The sequence below is a fragment of the Hyaena hyaena genome, unplaced genomic scaffold (genome assembly GCF_003009895.1).
Source record: "Hyaena hyaena isolate Hyena2069 unplaced genomic scaffold, ASM300989v1 scaffold_154, whole genome shotgun sequence".
Taxonomy (NCBI): Eukaryota; Metazoa; Chordata; class Mammalia; order Carnivora; family Hyaenidae; genus Hyaena; species Hyaena hyaena.
Window position 1 is genome coordinate 995,579 of NW_024080786.1, and position 23,932 is coordinate 1,019,510.

A 23,932-nucleotide genomic window follows, 5' to 3' on the forward strand; every position below is an offset into this window, starting at 1 on the left:
TTGAGAGAGACAGAGTGTGAGTGGGGGAGGGACAGAGAGAGGGAGGGAGACCCAGAATCTGAAGCAGGCTCCAGGCTCTGACCTGTAGGCACAGAGCCTGATGCAGGGCTCTTAAATCATGGACCATGAGATCATGACCTGAGCCGACGTCAGACACTTAACTGACTGAGCCACCCAGGTGTTCCAGGTATGTGTTTTTTTACATATACCTTTTGTCTTCCTGGTTTTTATTAATATTTTGCTAAAGAATGATGGAAATCGAAAGTCTCTTTTTCCTTTGCAACTAACTATTTGCTAACAGCTTTTAAGAACGACTTTTTTTTTTTCCCTCCAAGAGTTAGCACTGATACTATTGATGCTTGGTACACTTGGCTTGTAAAAACCTGCTTGGTAGCAACATACTCAAATTTAGAATTACTAAATGTAATAAATTAATTCTAAAATAAACTTCACTTAATTGAGTCTACTATGTACCTACTGTTTGCCGGACAGTATGTGAAGATTGGGGATGGGAGGCTGGGCTTGCTGCCCAGCTCATACAGGTTCTCGGACTTGGATCCTTGAAAGGTCAAGTCACGAGAAGGACAAATGTGACTCGATGTGGCAGCTGGGAAATCAGGTATCTGATCATTCAGAAGCACAGGAAGTGATCAAATGGCACATTTGACAAGGTCAGCCAGCTGCTTATAAAACTGAAGGAAGAGTTTTGCTTGGAAACGTTTCATTTTTCCCTTTACTTACTGTAGTGGGTAACTGCATTTTTATTGCAGTTCTTTGAGTGATGACTTTTACTGGTAATGATTTGCTTGATCAGCTCAAATGCCTTTTAGCTAATGATTTTTTTTTTAAATGAGCGGGTTCTATATTGATACCTTTACTTTCTCAATTTTTGTTGAAGTAGAATTCTTGGACATTTTAAATAGAGTCTTTTATGGTTTTACCTGATTGGGTGCTAATTCTCTTTTCCTCCAGATTACTTAAATCCTTATTCCTGGGAGATTATAAACAAGTGTTGCACCAAAGCCACTCCAGAAATCGATGCCAGGGATGGAACCAGAATTCCTTCCCCATCTCGTCTCCCTCTTGCTGATCTGACCACTCTTGTTGGTATTCCATTTAAATAGCTGAAGCTGGTGCCGTGACTTCCCTTCCATTCTGCCTGGTAGATGGTAGAGGTTTCTGAGCTGGAGGACAAGGTGAATGTTGGGCATAATGAAAACCCTTTGTGCTTTGTGTGTTTTATTTCACGAGCTCCCTTGTTCTTGGTCAGAGACACACCCAGTGGAAAATGTACCCAGTCAGGGAAGGACTAGGACTTTCAGGCTCACGCGTCACGGGAGCTTCATAGACACTGGAAACTGGATTTAGTTCCAGCATGTGTTTCCAAGGAGACAGGAGGAAAGTCTCTTGTAAGAGTTTTGGATGGCCAGGATGAGATGATTGGTTTTGTGGCCCACAGAAAGGCAACAGGTGTGCTTTGGGCCCTGTGGCATGGATCTCAAAGCGCTGTTTTATAGACCTTAATTATATCTGGCCATCCTTTTATAAAATACTTTTTTTTAAAGGCAGATAAACTAAAGTGCTTTGGTGATGTTACCCAGTCAAGCAGAAAGGAGATTTAGGGTGTAGTGGTTTAGAGCAAGATTAGGGAGTATAGGGCACAACTCCTGTTCTATCACTTATCAGTGGTGTGACACTGGACAAATTACTTGCCCTCACTAAACCTGCATCTGCATTTGTAAAATGGGTGTGTTAATGGTATCTGCTTCTTCATGAACTCAGAGTGCCTCATATATAATAAGAGATGATAGCTGCCAGTAATAGCTTGTTTGCCCTAATTTGCAGGTCAGGTATGTATTTATGTGATTTCTTGGAAGGTTATTAGAAATCCAGTCTTTTGAAAGTGAGATTGTAGTTCAAAAGGTAGCCTCAGCCTTTTAATCACCTTTCTGTGTAAACGTGAAAACCTGAGGCAAAGAGGTGAACAGGTTTGTTGCACTGTGAATTTTAACTCATACTTGCCCAACTGGATTAGCCAGTTAGTACAGTTAAATAGGGTTTTCCTTGTTCTCAGCCAAATGCTCTTGAGGTCACACACACACAAAATGGGACCAAATTCCTGCCCTCGAGGAGTTTATAGCCTAATTAAAGCAAGGTTGGGAGAAATCCTTGTCTAGGGAAGCTTACTATGGAGAGGATGAAACAGGAGTGCAGAATCTTGAAGGCAAGTTCCTATGTAAAGCCTGGAGCTGGAGTTCGGAAATGACTGGTGAGGAGATCTCTGGTCGAGTCGGGCAGGATGGCAGGCAAGTCGGAGGGAAGGCACTGAGGCCTTCCTGTGCTCAGAAATCAGGGGTGACTTGTGCCGTGTGGCTGGCACTGGCCAGGTGCAGGGGGTGGCACGGAGGAAGGGTATTAATCAGGCAGCGTCCCAGCCTCAGTGTCTTCATCTCTGGGATGCAGATCTGGATCTATCTGGAACATCCAAATAAAAGCATGTGTGAATAACTGTAATTAGAATGTCCCACACATGCAGGCAGCTTCCCCTGCTCAGGTTTGCTGCCTCCCTTGCTAAGAAGCACTGGGATGCATGAGCAGTGTCTGCCTGGGGTTGCAGTCAGCCCACGTATTAAAGGCCAGGGCTGCGCCAGGTACTGTTCCAGGTGTTGTATTCAGGGAGCAAGAGAAGAACCCCTGGACTGGTAGCATTCTGGAGAAAAGGTGGGAAGTTGACACAGAAAATGATAATAATTTCAAGTGCTGATAAGGGCTGTGGAGATTCTTACAGTGAATGGAGGAAGTGACCGAGGGAGAGCTCTAGCTGGATGATCAAGGTCAAGGCCTCTCTGAGGTCATGACTGGAGCTGAGCTCCGAGGGATGCGAAAGATCTGAGGCAAGAATGTTCTGAGCCCAAGGAAACAATGGCAGAGACCCTGAGATGGAAACCAGGTTGATGTGTTCAAAGGACAGAAATCCGGCCAGTGTAGGGGGCAGATGAAGGGCAGTTCCCATAGTACCTTGCAGAGCATGGTGGCATTTGAATTTCATGCTAGTGGCCATGGGGACCGTTGGGAAGGTGATGGGTAGAGGGCTGAGGTGATGTGCCTTACGATGTAGAAAGTACAGTGGTTGGGGCACCTCAGTGGCTCAGTTGGTTGAGTGTCCTACTTGACTCAGGTCATGATCTCACGTTTCTGAGTTCGAGCCCTACGTTGAGCTCACTGCTGTCAGCGCAGAGCCTGCTTCAGATCCTCTGTCCCCTCTCTCTCTCTCCCCCTCTGCCATTTGTGCTGCCTCTCTCAAAAATAAACAAACATTAAAAATAAAAGTACAGGGGCGCCTGGGTGGCTTAGTCGGTTAAGCGTCCGACTTTCGCTTAGGTCATGATCTCGCGGTTCGTGGGTTCGAGCCCTGTGTCGGGCTCTGTGCTGACTGCCAGCTCAGAGCCTGGAGCCTGTTTCAGTCTGTGACTCCCTCTCTCTCTGACCCTCCCCTGCTCACGCTGTCTCTCTCTCTCTCTCTCTCTCCTAGAAATAAATAAAAAACATTTAAAAAAAAAATAAAAGTACAGTGGCTGCTCTGTGGAGGATGTGCTGGGGTGGACAAGAGTAGGAACTGACCATTTGGAATGATACTGCACTTGTCCAGCTGTGACCAGAGGGTGACACCGATAGCAGAGGAGCCCCCAAAAGTGGGTCAGAGGGAGATGAGGAGGCAGAGCCAAGAGAATGTGTGCATGCACCGGATGTGGGTTAGGAGGGAAAGTGAGCCATTGAGGCTGACTCTTAAGTTGCCTGGTCTGAGCACCCGGGTAGAGAGTATACATTTGCTGACATAGGGAAGGCTTGTGGGCAGCCTTGCAGAGGGGAGGGAGAGGAATTCTGTTTTGCACATACTGAATGTGGGATGCTAGTGGAGGTGTTTAGGAGGCAATTGGGTATTAGAGTGTGGAGCTTAGGGGAGAGATGTTTTGAGAGTCCTCTGTTGTTTTTTTTAAAGTTTGTGTATTTTATATATAGAGAGAGAGTGTGTACATGCATAGGCAGGGGTGGAGCAGAGAGAGAGGGAGAGAGAGAATCCCAAGCAGGCTCTGCACTGTCAGCACAAAGCCCAATGAAGGACTTGAACTCACAAACCATGAGATGATGACCTGAGCCAAGACCAAGAGTCAGATGCTTAACCCACTGAGCCTCCCAGGTGCCCCTTGAGAGTCCTTTGTTAATGGACGATGTATCCCCCCCATGTTGAGAATACACCTAGAGGGGCTCCTGGGTGGCTCAGTCAGTTAAGCGTCTGACTTCGGCTCAGGTTATGATCTCACGGTTCATGGGTTCGAGCCCTGCGTCAGGCTCTGTGCTAACAGCTAGCTCAGAGCCTAGAACCTGTGTCAGGTTCAGATTCTGTGTCTCCGTCTCTCTCTGACCCTCCCCTGCTCATGCTGTCTCTCTCAGAAATAAATAAAACATTTAAAAAAAGAGAGAGGGGCGCCTGGGTGGCTTAGTCGGTTAAGCGTCCGACTTTCGCTTAGGTCATGATCTCGCGGTTTGTGGGTTCGAGCCCCGCGTCGGGCTCTGTGCTGACTGCCAGCTCAGAGCCTGGAGCCTGTTTCAGTCTGTCACTCCCTCTCTCTCTCTGACCCTCCCCTGCTCACGCTGTCTCTCTCTCTCCTAGAAATAAATAAAACATTAAAAAAAAAATTAAAAAAAAAAAAGAGAGAGAGAGAATACACCTAGAGACTAGGGGAGGGTCTGAGATCTGATGGGGGGAACAGCCAACGAATGTGGAGCAGTCTGGCAAGTATCAACAGGCTAGCACAGACCTTGCCACCCTTTCTTTAGCCGGCCTGGTCTAGTTCCTACTTGGATAAGATTTGAGGTCAGAAGTGAACTAGACATGGAAAGTCACAGACACACTCATGTCCCTCTCCTCCTAAATAAGGGAAGTGAGCCCACAGTTCAGAGCTCTTGCGGGGCAAGACAGGACTGATTATAGTGAACACAGTCCCCAAATGTGAAGAATATATAGGTTAACAGACACTTCATTAACCTAGGGGAAAAGCGGTTAGAATGGGCCCCCTCTGCATGGTACCCTCCTAGAATTATCATTTAAAGCTCTAACAGTGAAGAGGAGCCCCCTGGTGCTTAATCTCCCTGCTAAGATTCTGAAGGAGTTTGATGTTCTGGGGATTCCTCTCAAACGAGGTAAAGAAGTGTGGTTTAGAATTTGATTCAGAAAGAGGTAGTCTGTTTCCTTGGCCTGTTACCCTTGACCTTGTAGTTCCTCTCTCCTTGTGGTTAACTATTTTCACTATTAAGGTCTTAGATGCAGGCTGTATAATTGACCTTGGCTCCTGGACAGGTCCTCTATGAACCTATATCCTTGTTTCCCTAAACTTAGGAAATCAAATGAGATCAAGCTGGGCTCCTTGAGCTCCTCCAGGAAACCAGGGCCTGATGGGGGTTGGTGCGTGGTGGATGTGCACAGGGGGTACCAGGGCTCAGAGTGTGCATGGGAGCCGGTGCTGGAGGAAGCAGAAAGGGCTCCCTTCACTCAGGAGGTGATGCTCGAGTTGAATGAAGATGTAGGGCAGACGTTCTGCAGGAATGCATGGCCTTTGCAGAGCGTGGAAGTGCTGGCCTGGTGGAAAGGATGCATCCAGAGGATTCGTCTGGTTGGAGTCTAGGTGGGTGTGGAGGGGAAAGTGACGAGTGTCCCAGGACCTCATGTGCCACAGTGCCACCTTACTCGAGGGGGATACATTCCAAGACCCCCAGTGGATGCCTGGAACCATGAATAGTACCAAACCCTGCATATACTGTGTGTTTTCCTATTCCTACTTACCTATGAAGAATTTGCCCTTATAAATTAGGTAAAAGATTATTAACAATGATAAGATAGAACAATTATAATACACTGCAATGAAAGTTACGTGAATGTGGTCTCACGATACTGTGCTGTGCTCCCCCTGTGTGTAATGATGTGCGCTAACATGTCTACATGATACGATGAAGTGAGGTGAATGACGTAGGCACTGTGACGCTGTTGACACTGTGTTGGGCTACTCTTGACCTTCTGATTGTAGTTGGAAGGAGGGTAACCTGCTTGTGGACCACGACTGACCTCGGGTAACTGAGGCTGCACAAAGAGAAACCCCAGGTAAGGGCGACTGTTGTATAGGAATAGGTGATTCTCCTGTATTTTCTCATCTGAACGAGCAGGCATGTGGAGAATCCAAAGTGGGATGAGTTAAAGGCATTAAAAAAACAGTAGGGCTGGGCGCCTAGATGGCTTAGTTGGTTAAGCGTCCAACTTTCGCTTAGGTCATGATCTTGCGGTTCGTGGGTTCGGGCCCCGCGTCGGGCTCTGTGCTGACTGCCGGCTCAGAGCCTGGAGCCTGTTTCAGAGTCTGTGACTCCCTCTCTCTCTGACCCTCCCCTGCTCACGCTGTCTCTCTCTCTCTCTCTCCTAGAAATAAATTAAAAAAAAAAAAAAAAAAACAGTAGGGCTATGAGCTCTGCATGTTTAAAACCAGAAACAAAGTTTAAACTTCATTTGACAAGTAGAAGTTTCTAAAGCTTTCTCTCAAAATCCATCAAATGGGCTCATTTTGGTTTGTCCTTTTGGTTGTGTTATAGTTGAGGGCATTTATGTTACTTAAAGCTATGTTTGTTTGTTTTTTTAATGTTTATTTTTGAGAGACAGAGTGTGAGAAGAGAGGGGCAGAGAGAAGGAGACACAGAATCCAAAGCAGGCTCCAGGCTCTGAGCTGTCAGCACGGAGCCTGATGCGGGGCTCAAACTCATGACCCAAGCCCAAGTCGGATGCTTAACTGACTGAGCCACCCAGGTGCCCCAGAGCTATGTTTTAATAACTTACAGACCCTCCTTGGACTTTCCAAATGTGGTGTGGGCACCTGGGGCAAATTGCTGTCAATTTTTAAACATTTTTGAGAGAGTGCGAGTGGGGGAGGGATAGAGAGAGAGAGGGAGACACAGAATCCGAAGCAGGCTCCAGGCTCTGAGCTATCAGCAGAGCCTGACACGGGGCTCAAACTCCTGAACTGCAAGATCATGACCTGAGCTGCAGTGGGACGCTTAACTGACTGAGCCACCCAGGCACCCCACTAAGTGTTCCGTTTTAAAAGATCAGTTTCCTCTGCAGATGCATTAGTCAGTAGGAATCGCTGGACACAGGACCACTGGCTCCTCTAATAGGTCCAGTTGAGGTAGGGAAGTGGGTCAGTCACAGTGTAGGACAGAGCACCCATTCACCGAGGAGCTCAGGAAATATTTGCTGAATGAATGAAGGAGTGAAGAGAGGATGGAAACTGGCAGCCAGCATTTCCATGTCCTTTCACTCAAAGGTTTATAGACAAAACTTTTTTGTTTAAAACAGTGTCCCATTATTACAGTCTAACTTTAACATTATAAAAATTTTGTTAAATGTTTATTTTTGAGAGAGAAACGGAGTGAGGGGGGGAGAGCCAGAGAGCGAGGGAGACCCAGAATCTGAGCTGTCAGCACAGAGTGCGACAAGGGGCCTGAACCCAGGAGCCGTGAGATCATGAATTGAGCCGAAGTTGGACACTTTACTGACTGAGCAACCTGGGGGTCCCCCCTTTTTTGAAATTTTTAATGTTTACATATATATTTTTAAAAATTTAAAAATGTTTATTAGTCTAACTTTTACATTTAGAACCTCATAATGCAGACATTAAAAAAAAACAAACTAGAGCCCTCAAAGGAGTGTTTGGCTTGCTGGTATTAAGATCTCCTCATCGGGGTGCCTGGGTGCCTCAGTTGGTTAAGCGTCCGACTCTTGGTTTTGGCTCAGGTCATGCTCTCATCATGGTTGTTGAGTTCGAGCCCTGCATTGGGCTCTCTGCTGACAGTTCGGAGCTTGCTTGGGATCCTCCCTCTCTCTCTGTCTCTGTCTCTGTCTCTCTGCCCCTACTCTGGTTGTGCTCTCTCTCTCTCTCTCTCTCTCAAAATAAATAAATAAACTTAAAAAGAAAAGGATCCCCTGTTGTCCTTTGCCTTTAGAGGGCTGCTTGTAGAAATGGTTGAAGGTTTAAGGTTTCTAAGATTTTATATATGCTGTGTTGAAATTGTTAAAAGTGAACTTTTAATTGTGTAAGTTACTGTATGAACATGGCTTGCTTATTTATTTATTTAGAGATAGAAAGCATGAATGAGGGAGGAGCAGAGAGAGGGGGAGCAAGAGAGAATCTCAAGTAGGCTCTGCACTGTCAGCCTGCAGCCTAACGCTGGGCTCAAACCCAAGAACTGTGAGTTCATTACCTGAGCTGAAGTCAGATGCTTAACCGACAGCCATCCAGGCACCCCTTGTTTGTTTATTTTTAAGACTTTTTAAGAAAAGTTATTTATTTTTTGAGAGTGAGAATTCCCCGATGTGAGTCTTAAACCCCACAAACCATGAGATCTGACATGACCTGAGACAAAATCAAGAGTTGGATGCCTACCCAGCTGAGCTACCCAGGTGCCCCAAGCATGGCTCATTTATTAAAAATACTTGAGTGTCCTTTAAGGGTTAGGCACTGAGCTGGATGCTGGAGGATGGATTCAGCAGTGAACAGAAGAAGTGTGGCCCCTGTCCCCACGGAGCTGGCCTGGTGGGAAGGGAGATGAACAGTGTCCAAGTCATCGCATTACTAACCATGGTTATTGCTGTGAAGGGGGGGATACACGAGAACTTAACAAGAGGTTGGAAGGCATAGGAAGGTTTTTAAGCAGAGACCTCAAGTCTGAGTAGGAGGATTGCAGGGAGAGAGGAACATGTGCAGAGGTCTGGAGCCAGGAGAGAGTATGTGATGGAGGGGTTTGAAAGAAGCCCCATCCAGTTAAAGGGTCCAGAGTGAGGGAAGAGTTTAACTTAGACTGTGCTCTTCAGACATACTTTGCCTCTGCAAAAATGTTTTAGGTTATCATCAAAATTTAAGTTCTAGGTGAAGGTGAATAAGGAGGAGGCTGTGTAGATTCCTTGCCATGGTGGAGAGCGTAATGCCTATGAAGTAGTTTGTGTCCTAACCACCCCTGCCCCCCCCCCCCCGAATGTATTAGGTTAAGTGGCAGAGGGACTAAAGGTTGAAGATTAAGGTTGCTAATCAAACGACTTAATGATTCGGGAGATAATCCTGGATTTCCTAGGTGGGCCCAGTGTCATCAGAGGGCTCCTTTTAATGTGGAAGAAGGAGGCAGAAGAGAGGATTGAGAGCTGCAACTCTCACTCACTGCCAGCCTCGCAAAAGGAAGGGGCCCAGAGTTCAGGAATGTGGGCAGCATAATTATGATACTGGCTCCCCTAGAACCTTCAGAAAGCAACTGTTGACACTTTGCTTTTCATGTCTGAACTATGGAACTGTAAGATGCGATGTCGAGTGTCATCCTAAACCACCAAGTTTGTGGTAATTCGTTACAGCAGCCATAGAGAACTGGTATGCCTGCCCAGCTCCAGGTCTCGTTGCATAGATGGCTGTTGCCACTAAGTCACTTGGTGGTAACGACCTCTGACAATATGTTTGCTCTTCACAGAATAGGGGAGAGTGGCTCACACACCGTCTGCGGCTGCACTGCCGTGTGCCAGAGCCCGCTCTAGGAGCTTGGGTGAGTCCGCAGGTTAAAAACAGAAGGATCTGTGCTTTCCTAGAGCTTCAGTCCACGTGCCTCACAGCCCGGACTTATACAGAGGGCTGGTGGGGGCAGAGATTTCTAGCTCACTGCTGCTGGATAGAACATTTTGTGAATGCAGAGTTCTCATGTATTTTTAAATCTCTATATGACCAGTCATCAAAATAAGGAACATTGGTTAAGTTTTTGTAACTTCAGTAATCTATATATGCATATGTTTTTGTTGGAAAGCCTAACAGGATGTATTAGTCTGATTGATTTTTTTCTAGTTGCAAAGGAGAGAGAAGCAGGCCCTTTCTCTTTTGAAGGAATCTAATTCAGGCAGAGTTGCAGGGTTTGAGAAAAGCTTTAATGCCTTTGCTTCTCTTTACCAGGTGGAGAAGAGAGGAGAGGTGGGCCTTTAAAGAGAGGGAAGAACCACTAAAAAAAAATTTAGAAAGGGGGTGTATCTGGGTGGCTTAGTTGGTTTAGCGTCTGACTTGGCTCAGGTCATGGATTTCCCAGCTTGTGGTTTGAGCCCCGTGTTGGGATCTGCTGAGAGCTCAGAGCCTGGAGCCTGTTTTGGATTCTGTCTCTCCCTCTCTGTGTTCCACTCTCTGTTCCTCTCTCTCTCTCTCTCTCTGTCTCTCTCTCTGTCTCTGTCTCTCAGAAATAAACATTACAAAAAATTTTTTTTAAAAAGGGAAGGATGAGATGCCTCAGCAGTATGGGCAGGCTACCTGGGTTGCCTATGGTAGTGCAGGGGTATGGACATTCCCTGCTGACCACTGGTCCTTGGAAAGCAAGTGCCTCTCCCTCCAGCCAGAGGCAAGATTGTGCTTCTATCAGTGGATGCCTGGAGAGTCTGCCTGGTCGGGAGAGAGGAGCTCTCCTAAGGCCAGTAGAGCTTTGGGGACCAGACAAGCTGTCTCCACGTAGCCCAGATATATGGAAATTGTCCATAGGGCCTCCCAGGCCAAAACATCTCCCTTGTGAAGTGACCAGTGCTTGTGAAGCCATGGTCAGATCCAACCACACAGCTGGAGTTTCCAAGCATAGCAGTTTTGAATTCAAGCTGCTGCACGAGTCCAGTTCCATTGCTAGCGTTCTGTCTGAGGCTGGGGTATCTATGGGAGTGAGGGCCTCCAGGACAACAGGTGTGAGTCAGGACTGTCCTGGGAAAACCTGGGTGGATGGTCAGCCGAGCTAAGTGCTGAAAGCCTTAACCACTCTGCAGATAGTCTGCTGACCAAAAATAACTCCATACAACACGGCCTTTGTGTCCACGGGACTACTTCTTTCAGGAGAGAACGCATGACCCCCCGAGGCCTTTCCTCAGATGCCTGTCCACAGCACGGGGAGCTCTCCGGCTGGAGGGTCTTGAAGAGTTTTCTCTACACCCTTGAATATAATGCAAGATCCATTTTTTCACCTCCTAATTATTCCACCTTATATGTGAACCTTATGAAGTTATTCTTCTGTGAGAGCTGCCCTCTTGATTACTTTATTTTGAACAACAAAGTTCTGTTTGTTATAAACACATTAGCCTGAAAGGACCTCAATCAGTTATAATTGTGGATGTGGAGAGAGGTTAAATTGGTTTTAAAATATTTTAAATAAAATAAATTGCTTTTAAAAAGGAGGCAAAGAAATTTAGCTCCCATTTAGTAATAATTCCTCAGGATTTGACACCATAATTGCAAGTCTTAGATGTTGTTATAAACTTTAAAATGTCCTGGGAATGCTCCTGAAAGCTGGGTTAGACCTGGCTTTCAGAAAGTAGTGTCAAAGAAGCATATGGAGTTTGAATAAAGTCACTGCATGAAACACAAGTAAAACTATTTTTAAATGTTTCATGTGTTATTTAAAACGTTTGTATAAATCAGATGTGGTTATCATCTATATTCATAAAAGCTTACATATGCCCATTCGCTAGAAAACCTGTTTTGGATTTTTTTTTTCCATGAAGGGAGTCTTCTAAGTAGATATATACAGTAGGTGAGAGGCGGTAGTGATGGTGACGAGGTGTTATGGGAACAGTCGGGAGAAAGACCACTGCAGACTGCAAGGAAACAAGACTGGAATGAAGATCTGATTCCTTCAAGAAGTGATTGGATTTTGAGTTGGGGTTGCAGATGGTGGCCTAGGTGTACAGGTTTCACTCCAGGCTTGTCAAGGATCCCTAATGGGTGAGATTAGGTTACCGAAAGACAGGAAGCAGATGGCTCTGGCTTATGACTGTGACCCGGGGAAGAACCACAGTCTGGAGCACCTCAGTGGGGACTGGGGCGGAGGGGAGAGATGCTCGACCCTGTGACAGACCATCCTTGGAATCTCAGATAAGGCAGGGCTGGGGAATGAGGTGTATAGGGAAGGCCTATGTGCAGGACCACAGATGCCAGATGATGCCATCATTTCCCGCTTCTGTACACAGGATAGGCTGTTGGCATTTAACACTCTGGCTAAAATCAAAACCAAACCCCATAGCACTTTTTTGGGGATAGTGGGATGGGAATGTTGATGGGTTTTAAGGGCTTGAGTTGATTACAACTCAAAAGTAAAAATGGATTCTTGTAGACAAGGAAGTTATGTGTTAGTAAAAAACAAAACAAAACAAAAACAAACAAAAAAACAAAACACAAAAAACCACCCAAAGCCAGGTCTTCTGCTGTGAATGCCGGCACCCCAATAATTTAAGGCTTCCTCCTCTAGCATTTATTTGAAGAGTGGTTTGCAGTCCGACAGCAGCTCCCCACCCACTCAGCCAATAGTGAGTCCTGCAGGCTCCCTTCAAAATTCCTGCTCAGGGTGAGACCAAGCCAAAAATGGACATTTTAAGACAATGCCAACACAGGAGAACCATGAGGCATGTGATGAAAGTCAGTATAAAGGGGAATGGCTGCAGTAAACCAAGTGAAACACTGGGAAACAGATAACCCAGGAACAGAACGAGACCTGGGGGGAAAACCTTCTAGGTAAAATGCTCAGAATTTTGAGAACATGTTGATCTACAATTTAAGAATAGAGTGTATTGTAACATAAAAGGCATGGTCAGAACCAACCACGGTTGGATATTACAGACATAACTGCTGAAATTCAGATTTTTCAGTAGAACTATTGGAAAATCATGTTGAAAAACCTTAGAACAGAAAGAAGGAAATGAGAGAAAAGATGGATTAATTCAGGAGGCCCAACATCCGACTAGTTAGGAAGTTCCAGAAGGAGCAGAAGAAAACGTTTTTCAGCCTAGAAAAAAACACCCAAACTATCAAGGGTAAGAACAGAATAATGACATTTTTTTTATATGAAGGGACTAAGTTTACTTGTCATCTACTGTTCTTAGGATGATTTTTAAGAAAATAATTAGAATTGGAGGAAAGACTGTTTTCCAAAACAGATGAGCCCAGGAGGGCATGCCTAGGGTGACCCCGCACAGACCTGTGGAACAATCTGTGTAGTGACAAGAGGTCTGAGGCCTCTGAGGAAGAAACCTGGGCAGAGGTACAATCCTCATTTAATAGAAGGGATGCCTGGGGGCTCAGAAACTACGGAGGCTAGAAAAAAAGTAAACCAAGTAAGGAAAAGGGCAATGAGAAATGCCAAGAAAAGCAAAAGTCATGGTTCACATGTGAAGTACACTAAGCCATTGAGAGAATGTAAGAAGTCTATTTGACCTTGGCGCTGGGCACAGTTTCCTTTGAGGCCAAGGACTCTGAAACCGGTCCCAGATAGGAAGAGGATAATTTTAGTCTGGTTTGATTCAACACTGAATGTTCACCTGGTTATGAAAAAGAGCAGGTGACCGAATTATGGTTACACAAGACAAAATGTAAGTGGTAATATAGTCTGATAACAGTGTAAAAGTTTAGCTAATGGTTGGTAGGACTTGGAAGGGAAAGTTTGGGAGAAAGGGTCAGAATGCTGACGGCTTGGTCTCTCCAATTCGGGAATGGAGAGAGATTTTGTTGAAAGTTGGCAAAAGGAAAACATAGGGTTAAGTATACGGTGAAAACATTAAGGATAACAAATACAGGAACTAAGGTAATATAGTTACTAAACTTAGGAGGGAAACTGAAGTAGCAAGTAGTGTAAATTCTTCCCTTTTCGTGTTGTGGAGTCAACAGTACTCTCCAAAGCTGGTAAATCAAGAGATAGAAGTAAAGGAATTATGGAGAAGTAAATACAGATTTTTTTTTTTTTAAGAGGTTTTCCTAGAGACTGGAGCTTGGGATGAATTTGGAATCTGTTGCTTACCATCATAAGTTCTTTCTTTTTGGTCATTTGTATTTAACAAAAATTAAAAATTAAGTTTGAGGATGAGTTAGATGCAGAGGTGACACAAATTGATAGTAATGGTATCTTCTCATTTTCTAATGCTTAATTTGAACAAACTAAGAAGGCTGTGTTTTAAATTAAGCAATAATAGTGTCCTTGTTCTAATGAAGCAATATTTCATGTTTCCTGGGACAGAGTTGCATAGCTAGAGGCAGAATCTTTAATCCTTGAGGAAATGAGTTATTGCCAAAAGCAAGGAAGCAAAGCTGCCATTGTCCTTAGAGTTTTAAAAGTGTTTCAGTGTTTAGATCTTTTGGTTGAAGTAGTTCTACCACAGTATACCGGCTTTGTTTGGGGGAGAACTTGTGTATATGAAATAGCAGTATGGCTTACTTGAAGTTTGAAATAACCTTATGGTTAATAGCATGATAGTGGGTCCTGAAGCTTTGTGCTAGGGCTTCTGATTGGATTCCAAAAAGACCTTGAATTTTCAAACCATACACAGCTTTATGTCACACTTGTGACATTATTAGCCGTTTACATTTTACTATTTCAGATTTTATTTCTCATCTTTAAAGGTAATGATGATGTGGTTTTGCAGGTTTTGAGTTTTGTGTGTGTGTATTTTTTTTAAAGTTTTATTTATGTAAGTAATCTCTATGTCCAACATGGGGCTCAAACTCATAACCCAGAGATCAAGAGTCCCATGCTGTATTATTGACTGAGCCAGCCAAGTGCCCTGAGTTTTGTATTAAAAAATTATTTTTGATGTTTATTCATTTTTGAGAAGGGGGAGGAGGAGAGACACAGAATCCAAAGCAAGCTGCAGACTCTGAGCTGTCATCACAGAGCCCGATGAAGGGCTCGAACCCATCAACATGAGATCATGACCTCAGCCAGAGTCAGGTGCTTAACTGACTGTGAGCCACCCAGGTGCCCCTGAGTTTCATATTTTTATATTTTAAGTGTGACTTTCCAGTATGTTGGAATCCCAGAGCAGTTTTTATGCCATTGCAGCTTCAAAATAGTGAAGGTGATTGTTTGCTTTGTGATCTGTGAAGTATTTTTTCCTGTTCCTTTTGGTGCCTAAAACAATCTTAGTTCAAAACTTAAGATTCTTGCCCTTTTTTGACTTGATATGGAAATAGGCTTCTTAGACCCAATTCTGTTAATTTCCACCACTTCCCTTTGAAGGCCATAACTTCTGGCCCCTGCCACTGTGAATGTGAATTGTTACTGCAGTTTTGAATTCTTCCATACATGTGGGTCAGTAATAACAGCAGCTGCTGTCACTGCTTCTTAAAAGGAAATTAACTCAGCAGCCTAGCAGCTGCTACCTGAGTCTTAGGAGTGGCTGTCCTGGCTGTGCGGAAAGTGTGTGCTGCCTACACCGAAGTAGCATCATGGGCAGTGGGGGCAGGGTGAAGAAAAATGGGATTTGAACAGAAACTGTGGGTTCTGGTGTGGCCTGAGGGCTCCTCTACGTGAAGACCATCCCTCTTGGGGCCTACCCAGTTGGCTAGCTCAGGCGCCAGTTGTGTTTGAATGGCTTATAGACTAGTGCCCATCCTATAGGACTTAGACAGGACTTGCCCCACGGATGGTGTCGTTTGCCTGGACACAGCTCTTTTTGATTATTTGTTCCTGCCAGACATAGCCTCCACTCATGTGCTGTGACCTCCTGATAAAGGCTGGTTTCGAGTAGAGTTTGCTTACTTCCCGATCACTTTTACCCTGAGAATTGAGACACTTGCCATTTGTTGAATTTGATTGGGGTTAGGTGCTATGTTTTTTCCCATCAAGGTGCTTCCTTGTATTTTCTATGATTCTCATTTTATCCCACTTAATTCCACCTGCTCTCCCCTCCCCCACACCAGTCATTGTTTTCCTGAATATCCGATGAAGTGTGGTCCCAGGGACCCAGGTGCAGCCAGAGCAGGGGCGCGCTTCTGCCCCAGTAGTTACGGTCTGCTCTTGCTCTGGCTGCCTGGGCCTGAGGCAGAGCACCCCGCCTCCCTCCATCCAGGGCGGGATGGATTCTGAAGTGGGCTCACTGTGCCAGCTGTCCAGGGACCTGGGGGGAAGACCTGTGCTGGGAACACGTGCAGGCAGAGCCCACCAGGAGGCGACGTGGCCCTTAATGTTCTTCTCCAGAAGTACATTTCTCTTGTTTAACTTTTTTGTGTTTCCTGCCCCTCCCCACACCCTCAAACCTTCTTGCTGTTTCCTTCATTCTGTATGTCAGCTTTCATCTGCGGTAGCCGGGGGGGTGGGGGCTCCTGCGAGGGCTTGGCGTTTTTAGCACACATGAAATTTTGCTGCCACAGCCTCTAAAACCAGTTGGCAAACTGGAGTGAAAGGCCGCCTCTTTCTCGCATGTCTGCTAAAGGCTTGTCTTAGCCATTCAGGATAAGGGGAACAAGTGGACGGTGGAAGTACCGAGGAGAGAGAAGCCCCACCGTTTTGCCAGGAGAAACGGGGTGGGGGAGGCGGCAGGCCCACTCTGGGTGTCTGTCCTAGTACGTGGAGCAGAAGTCTGCAAGCACCCATCCTCTGCAGGGCACGGCAGCCTGGGGCTCTGAGGGGCGCTGCAGGTGCGTGTGTCTCTGGCCCTTCACCCCAGAACCTCAACCAGGCTGCGCCTCCCGGCCCCGTCTTGTGGCATCCCTGATTCCCTGATTACCACCCCTCTGTTTCCTCTGGCTCTTCCATCCACCCCAACCCCCCCCCCCCCCCCCCCCCCCCCCCCCCCCCCCCGCCGTCAGCCTCTGCACGTGACAAGCCCCTCCCTCGGCTCCGCTGTGGTCTGGGTGACCCCCTTCCCCCAGGCAGGTTTTGGCGCCCTCCCCTGGACGTGCGCAGCATTACCGTCCCGCCTTCGCCACGGCCTCTGCCTCCCTCTGGTTTAGTACCTGCTTATGAATCTGGCTCCCTCAGGGCCAGAGTATGGGGGGGAGGGGGCAACCCACACTCGTAGAAGGTTCTTGAATGTTTGTGGAATGATTAAGTGTATGAGTGAACAGGAAATAACAAGCCCACCACCTGCCTTAGGTAGCTTGCCAGCTTCCTTGGGTGTGGATGAGGGGACGTGGTCAGAGAAGACACTGTAATAACCTTGGGACTCCCCCGCGGCCCTTTATAGCCTTCCCGGTGCAGTTGGTTACCTTTACAGATAACTTCTTCCCAGCCTTCACCCCACCCAGTTCTAACAACGCTTTCACTCTGCCTTCCTTCAGCCTTCCTATATTTTGCCTACATTTGTCAGTAACCAGAGCAGTTTTGTTTCAGTATTTCATTTGGGTCTTTGTGCCCTTTCAGCAAGGTTGTAAATGCTTGAAAATCCTGGGTTATATTTCCGAGCATTTAACAGGAGTGGGAAAGAAACATTGCTCCAAAGTAATTTTTTGTCCTATCTATACACTTGGACTTAGAGAACTACCTATGAGATCTCAGGGGCAGACTACTTCCCCTCCTTGCAGAGGCCTCTGTTTTCATCTGTAAAATCAGGGAGCTAGGTGCTTTCTGGTGCTTCTAGTGTTCACATCCTGTGATCCAGCACTGTTGACCCCAGCACCTTGCTAACCCCACACAGACCCTGGGTCAGGGTCCCATCCCTATCCTGCCACATAATTGAGCTTGTTCACTGACATTCGAGGCCAGTTCACCTCTCAGCTAGTTGTCAGAGCTCCTGAGATCTGGGACAACATTCGTGGAGTATGTGTGTGGCAGTTCCTGTGGCCATTGGCCTTGCCTTGACCCTCTGCCAGAAGCTTCCAGGCACTAAGGACCCTGCCTTGGTCCTGCTAAGTCTCCATTCCAGCTCTCTGTCTTGGTGTATGCTGTTCATCCCTTTAATGTAGGACGGGGTTCGAGGTGGAAGCTCGCCATGCCTGCTCTCTGGGGAGCCGGGAGGAAGGACGGCACCAGGGGCGTGTGTTCCTACGCAAGCCAGCCCTCATTCTGTAACACCTGGCTTCACTGGCCCTCCCTGGACAAAGTCTGGCCCCTCCGCTTTTTTGAGTGCATTTCCTTCTGTTGCACCTGCTGCATTCTATTGGTTTAATTTTTTTTTTTTTTTTTTTTGGTTAAATCCTTTACTGGGATCATAGAGACAAGTGGTAGAGACTTTCGCTTGCAGGTGGGTTTTTTTGTTTGTTTGTTTTGTCTTTTTTGCTTTTGCATCTTGAGTTTTGTGGGTTTCTTAAAAGCGGAGTAGCCTATTTTCTGTTTGGGGGTGTTTTGTTTACATTTGTGTGTCTAGCCCTCTCCCCCAGCTCTAGCCTTGTTTCTCTCTGTCCAGTCAGGTGTGCTCTTTCCCTTGGTCTCTGTTCCAAGCTGTTCCATGAGTCAGTCAGACCCAAAGATGGTGAGTAAAGCCTTAGCAACAGGAGCCCTACAGAAAGACAGTAGGGCTCTAAAGATCCTTCCTGGCTTACATTTTAAGGATTTTAAGGATTGTGGGTTAGGGATAAGGCCCCCTCTTGGAGTGGGAGGGAAGAAGAAGGAGCGTTACAATATCTAGTATGCAGGTGGGCCTGTGCAGACCCTGCCTGTGGTCTCAGGCCGAGAGGACAATTGTGGAGGACCCTCTCTGAGGCAAGAGCGCCAAGGATGACACAGAAAGGTAGAGAGAGGGACAGAGGGAAAGAAGTTCAGGCCAGTTGTATCTTGGGCAAGGTTAGGTTCTAAATCAGTGTTGTTAAAAGATAAACTGAAGCATATTTTAAATCCTTTGAGTTTATTTGAGCAAAAATCGATTGGAATCTGGCAGCAGCAAGTTGGAAGTGGTTAGGAGTTTTCTGCCAACAGGAAGCAGGGGAAAGACGTACATAGAGTAAGTAAAGAATCAAAGAAAAATTATTTAATCAACTGTACCTTAAGGTCTGATTGGCTGTTTACGATCGGTTGTCTGTCAGGTTTGATTTTATAACCTTGAGGCATTTATAGGCTTAGATATTTTTTTGCTTATGTAGGCTGTCATGTCATTAGAGCCACAGCAGCCTAGTGGCCTCATTGTTTAATTAATTTAGCCAGTATGTACACTGAAGATTGAGGGTATAGTTAAAATTACTTTTGAAAAATACCTCAGGAAGGCAGTGTTAGAAATTGACATATTATTGCTTGTTAAGTTTAATGGGGCCATTTTCCCCCCTCCCATGTGGGAGCATTTGTCTGTTAAGTTCCATATGTCTTTGGTTTAGGTTTAGGGGTCATGTTCTATCTATCTATGAAAAGTGTGTCTTTTAAAACACCAGAATCCAGAGTGCCTTGGTGGCTCAGTCAGTTGAGTGTCCGACTTCGGCTCAGGTCATGATCTCACACCTTGTGGGTTCCAGCCCCGCATTGGGCTCTGTGCTGACAGCTCAGAGCCTGGAACCTGCTTCCGATTCTGTGTCTCCTTCTCTCTCTGACCCTCCTCTGCTCACGCTGTCTCTCTCTCTCTCTCAGAAATAAATAAAACATTAAAAAATTAAAAAAAAATAAAACACCAGAATCCCACTCAGCAGAGAGGTGCTGATACTGTGAGAGGTGGCTGATACTTTTTGCCTTGTTTGAACAAACCCTCTTCTGGGGCTTGACTTGGCTACTTGTGCATGTGTGTGTTGCATGATCCGGTCACAGGACTCCGCCTTTACTCTCCCCAGCGCCCAAGCCAGCAGGGCATCTGGGAGCTCTTGACAAAGAATGTGTAATTGAAATGTTCAGTGTGTGTTAAACTCATAATCCCTAAATTCTCTCTTTCGTCAACAGGTTGCTCGTAGGGGCCCCGCGGGCCGTGGCCCTTCCACTGCAGAAGGCCAACAGAACAGGAGGCTTGTACAGCTGCGACATCACCTCCCGGGGTCCTTGCACACGGATTGAATTTGATAACGATGGTGTGTTCTTCTGTACTGTATATCCACTTGGCCAGCTTACCTGTACCCCATTTGCCCTTTCCGTGAGGGGAGAAGGGGGTTCAAGCATTTGTTCTTGGAGAAGGGGCCTCTTTTAATGACATGTCTTGACTTGTTTGCTCTGAAAACATCTACATTTTGAATGACGGTGGGATGCTTGGAATTGCTGCCCTTCCTAATCCTGCTTTCTAAACTGATATGGTGTATTGATGTCGCCACCTAGTGATGTGTTGAGGTTCTACAGGAGGCTGTTCACAGCAGCAAAGAAAATTGTGCATAGCTTGTACTTAGCTGCCAAAAGTCCTCGCTTGCTGTTAAAATATTTGGGAGAAAGTCTGTTTTAAATATCAGCTCCCTCTGAAATAAGAACTGACCATCATGGATAATTTTGCCCTAATGGATCAGACAGAGGCTTCTTTTGTGAGGACTCTGCTGAGCAGAGCAGTTAGTGTACTGAAAAGGCTCAAGCAAGCTGGATTTGACATAACGTGGTCTAAGTTGGTTTGCAGATTCACTTTTATGTGCTTCTCTCACTTTTACATCTTTTAGAAATAACATTTGTTTTTTTTTCAGTGATTAGAAAATGATACATGTTAACTGTGAGACACTTGTAAAAGACACTGACCTATGTAAAGAATAAACCAAGAACCCATGGGTAATCTAGACATAATCACTCTTTAAAATTTTGGCTTCTGTATTTACTTTCTGTGTTTTTATAATGATTGAAGGTTAAAAATCATACCTGCCTCCTCATTGAGGAAGGCAGAATTTTGGGTATAGGGTCACACAGTAGGTTCAGATTGATACTGAAATGAGTACATGATGGCTTTTGTGATTTCTCTCTTTTTTGGGGGCTAAAAATATATCTATTTTCCTTTTTAGCATTTATAGAAAGGTAATAAAGCCTTGTCTTCTTATCTCCAATAAAGAGAATGGTTCATGTTGTTATGTAACAAAATTGATACTGTGTAGAGAACTGCCCATTTTTTTTTTTAGTTTGGATGGTAGTTGGAGTTTGGAAACTGGATTTCTGCATCACTGCTTTTTTTTTTTTTTTTAAATATGTCTTTGCTTTAAGTGGCATATGGTGGAAGGCTACCCCTTAGCCTTATAATTTTCAGATTTTCTGTACTTAGGACCCTAAGTGTCAGAGAGGATGTAGGGCTACCAAATAGAGCTATATATTTTATGTAAAGAATTTTACAGAAGGTTCTTACCAATAACCACTTACTCGTTTTCTTAATTTTTCTGAATCGAGTACGTGAATTTACTGAGTAGCAAGACTTGGAATCTAGGCAATTTAGAAACCGTCTCGTATTGTGTTCATCTCTTGCTTTATTGACTGGTTCAGTCACTTTGAAGGTCCTAACTGTGTGTATGTCACCTGTGCTGCTTTCCATAGCTGACCCTTTATCAGAAAGCAAGGAAGATCAATGGATGGGGGTCACCGTCCAGAGCCAAGGTCCAGGGGGCAAAGTTGTGGTAAGTGTAGAGAAGTGTGTTCATTCCACAATGTCTGAGTGCCTATTATGTGACAGCATGAGACGTACAGCAGTGAACAAGATTGGCAGAGCTCCTGCCCACACAGAGTTATACTTTCTAGAAGATTTACTGCTTTAAAGCAGGAATTGGTGTCAAGAAGAAATCAAGGCATTATTTTCCCCGTGATTCCTGATGGTCTTTAAAACACAAAACTAGACCTGGTTTCTGTTCCAGGAACTATGTGTCTTTTGTAGAGGAGTTCTAAAAAATCTGGGAAATGTCATGGAAAGTAAGATCAGATCATTTAAAATTTCCTGGTTGTTTATTCTGAACAAAGTCAAATACAAGTGGTAGTGAAGAAAAGGGGTTTGTTAGGTAGGCTGTGTGAGATGGCCTTGGCAATGCCTTCCAGGCTGGCTTATGATGATCCTTGTGTGTCTGTTTCAAACTCTGGTTGCTGTAGCAAATTTATATAGGGTTTGGGGGGGAAAACGAGAATTTTAGTGAACACTAAATTTTGATATCTAAGGGATCCTTACAGGAAATCCACTTGGATATTGTACAGTCTCTTCATCCTGTTACATGGAGGGTAGCCATGAATACCTTGTGAAATTTTAGAAATTATTTCATCTCTTTTGGCAGTATATTTCTCTCTGCCTTTTAAAATAAACCTAATCTCAGAGTATAAGTTAGGAGTGACTGTAAGGAAATAATGTGCATAAAAGGGAAAGGTTTTTGACTTAGCTGTATTTGCCTGATCCCTATGAAAATATGTCTGTGATTTCTCTCCTCTGGAACATAATCACATTATTTTCACAAACACACTGATGTGAAAGTTTATACAGCCTTCAAAGCCAATTAAATTAAGAAACTGAAATAAGATATTTCCCATTGTTTATATGACAGATAAATTTACAAATTAATTGCCTGTGAACTATAGATTGGCATTCAGTATTTGCACTGGAGCGTTCTTCTCCAGGTGAGAAGACAGGAGTCCTAGTTCCTATATGCTAGATAATAGTCTTCTCCGTGCCACTTGGGGGAACATTCGCTGGTTTTGGATCCAGGCCCACGATGAGGACATGTTTCGTTTCCCATTTAGAATTAATCCCTCTTTATTACAAATTGATAAAATTGTCAATAATAAGCGTAAGATTGGAGGAAACGAATGGGCTGCTTCATTCCAACTGTTTGTAGACATGTGCTCATCGATATGAAAAAAGGCAACACGTCAACACAAAGCAAGAATCCCGCGACATCTTTGGAAGGTGTTACGTCCTGAGTCAGAATCTCAGGATCGAGGATGACATGGATGGAGGAGACTGGAGTTTCTGCGACGGCCGATTGAGAGGCCATGAAAAATTTGGTTCTTGCCAGCAAGGAGTCGCAGCCACTTTCACTAAAGACTTCCATTACATTGTGTTTGGAGCCCCAGGCACTTACAACTGGAAAGGTAGGACATGTATTTATAGTGACAGAGATTAGAATGTCCACATAATTCTCCTATATGCACCATGATTGAGTAGATTTTAAGTTAAAACAAAATGTGTTAGGAGGCACTTATGTATTATAGAAGTAAAGTAGGATCTTATAATCTCTCAACTATATGATTTCAGTAACGGTGGTAGAAATGTTTGAAGATATTTTTTCCCCTCTCAGCAATTTACATTAATACAAGTAGTTAGCCTTTTTCTGTAAGAATATAATAATTAACATTAGTGGGATTTTTTTGTTTTGTGTTTTCCTGTTCCTTGAAGGTGAAAGTTTTAATTAGTAAACGTTTCATTTTAAGGTTGTGATCTGAAAACAAAATAATTGGTGGCCTATGTAAGTAACAGTGTATTAATACAGAGATTTCTTTTATTATATATTATCTTAAAAGGCTGTGTTTTACTAATAAAGCAGAAAAGTTAGACGAGTAGATGAATTAGGAATATTTTGATATGAGAATTTTAGGTTATTTACGGGAAAGTTGTTTAATGGTATTGTTTAATGATGATTGTGATTTAGGTAAAAGGAGACAATTGGTGGGAAGAGGGGAGGAGAATGTCGTCAGTTTTGACTGGATGAACCTGGTCAGCTCCTGTAAATTACAATTTAACTTCTCTGAAGAAATTAGGCAGGCACAGAAAACCATTATATTTCAAAGGACAATTAACTCTAACGCATAATGAAGAAAACTGTATATGATTTAGGCATAAGACTTTTGACAAATTTATTAAAATAAATCCTATGTTACAGCATTTTCACTAGTTAAGAAAAACTTAGGAAATGCATTTTAAAAATCTCCCCAAGTTTGAATTCCTTTAAAACATTTTTTTTAATGTTTTTATTTATTTTTGAGAGAGAGAACGCATGAACTGGGGAGGGGCAGAGAGAGAGGGAGACACAGAATCTGAAGCAGGCTCCAGGCTCTGAGCTGTCAGCACAGAGCCTGATGCAGGGCTCGTACTCATGAACCTCAAGATCATGACCTGAGCCAAAGTTGGAGGCTTAACCAATTGAACCACCCAGGCGTCCTCCCCCCAAGTTTGAATTCCTGTTAGAAATAATTCTTGAGGACACCTTCCTCTTTATATCATCCATCTTAACCGTTGGGAGTAATTTTCTTTGGCCTCCCCACCCCCAACATAACTGTATTTGTAAGGTTATAC

At 44.6% G+C, this 23,932-nt stretch overlaps 1 protein-coding gene across 2 annotated transcripts in view; it reads left to right on the forward strand.

Annotated features, from left to right (window-relative positions):
- The window catches only part of ITGA6 (integrin subunit alpha 6), a 78,709-nt gene that overhangs the window by 19,482 nt on the left and 35,295 nt on the right, over nt 1-23,932 (forward strand). For both annotated transcript variants that reach the window (XM_039239177.1, XM_039239178.1), the window contains exons 2-4: nt 19,654-19,778; nt 21,199-21,278; nt 22,476-22,731. In XM_039239177.1, the coding sequence (XP_039095108.1) occupies nt 19,654-19,778; nt 21,199-21,278; nt 22,476-22,731 (461 nt within the window). The remainder of the gene's footprint in view (nt 1-19,653; nt 19,779-21,198; nt 21,279-22,475; nt 22,732-23,932) is intronic.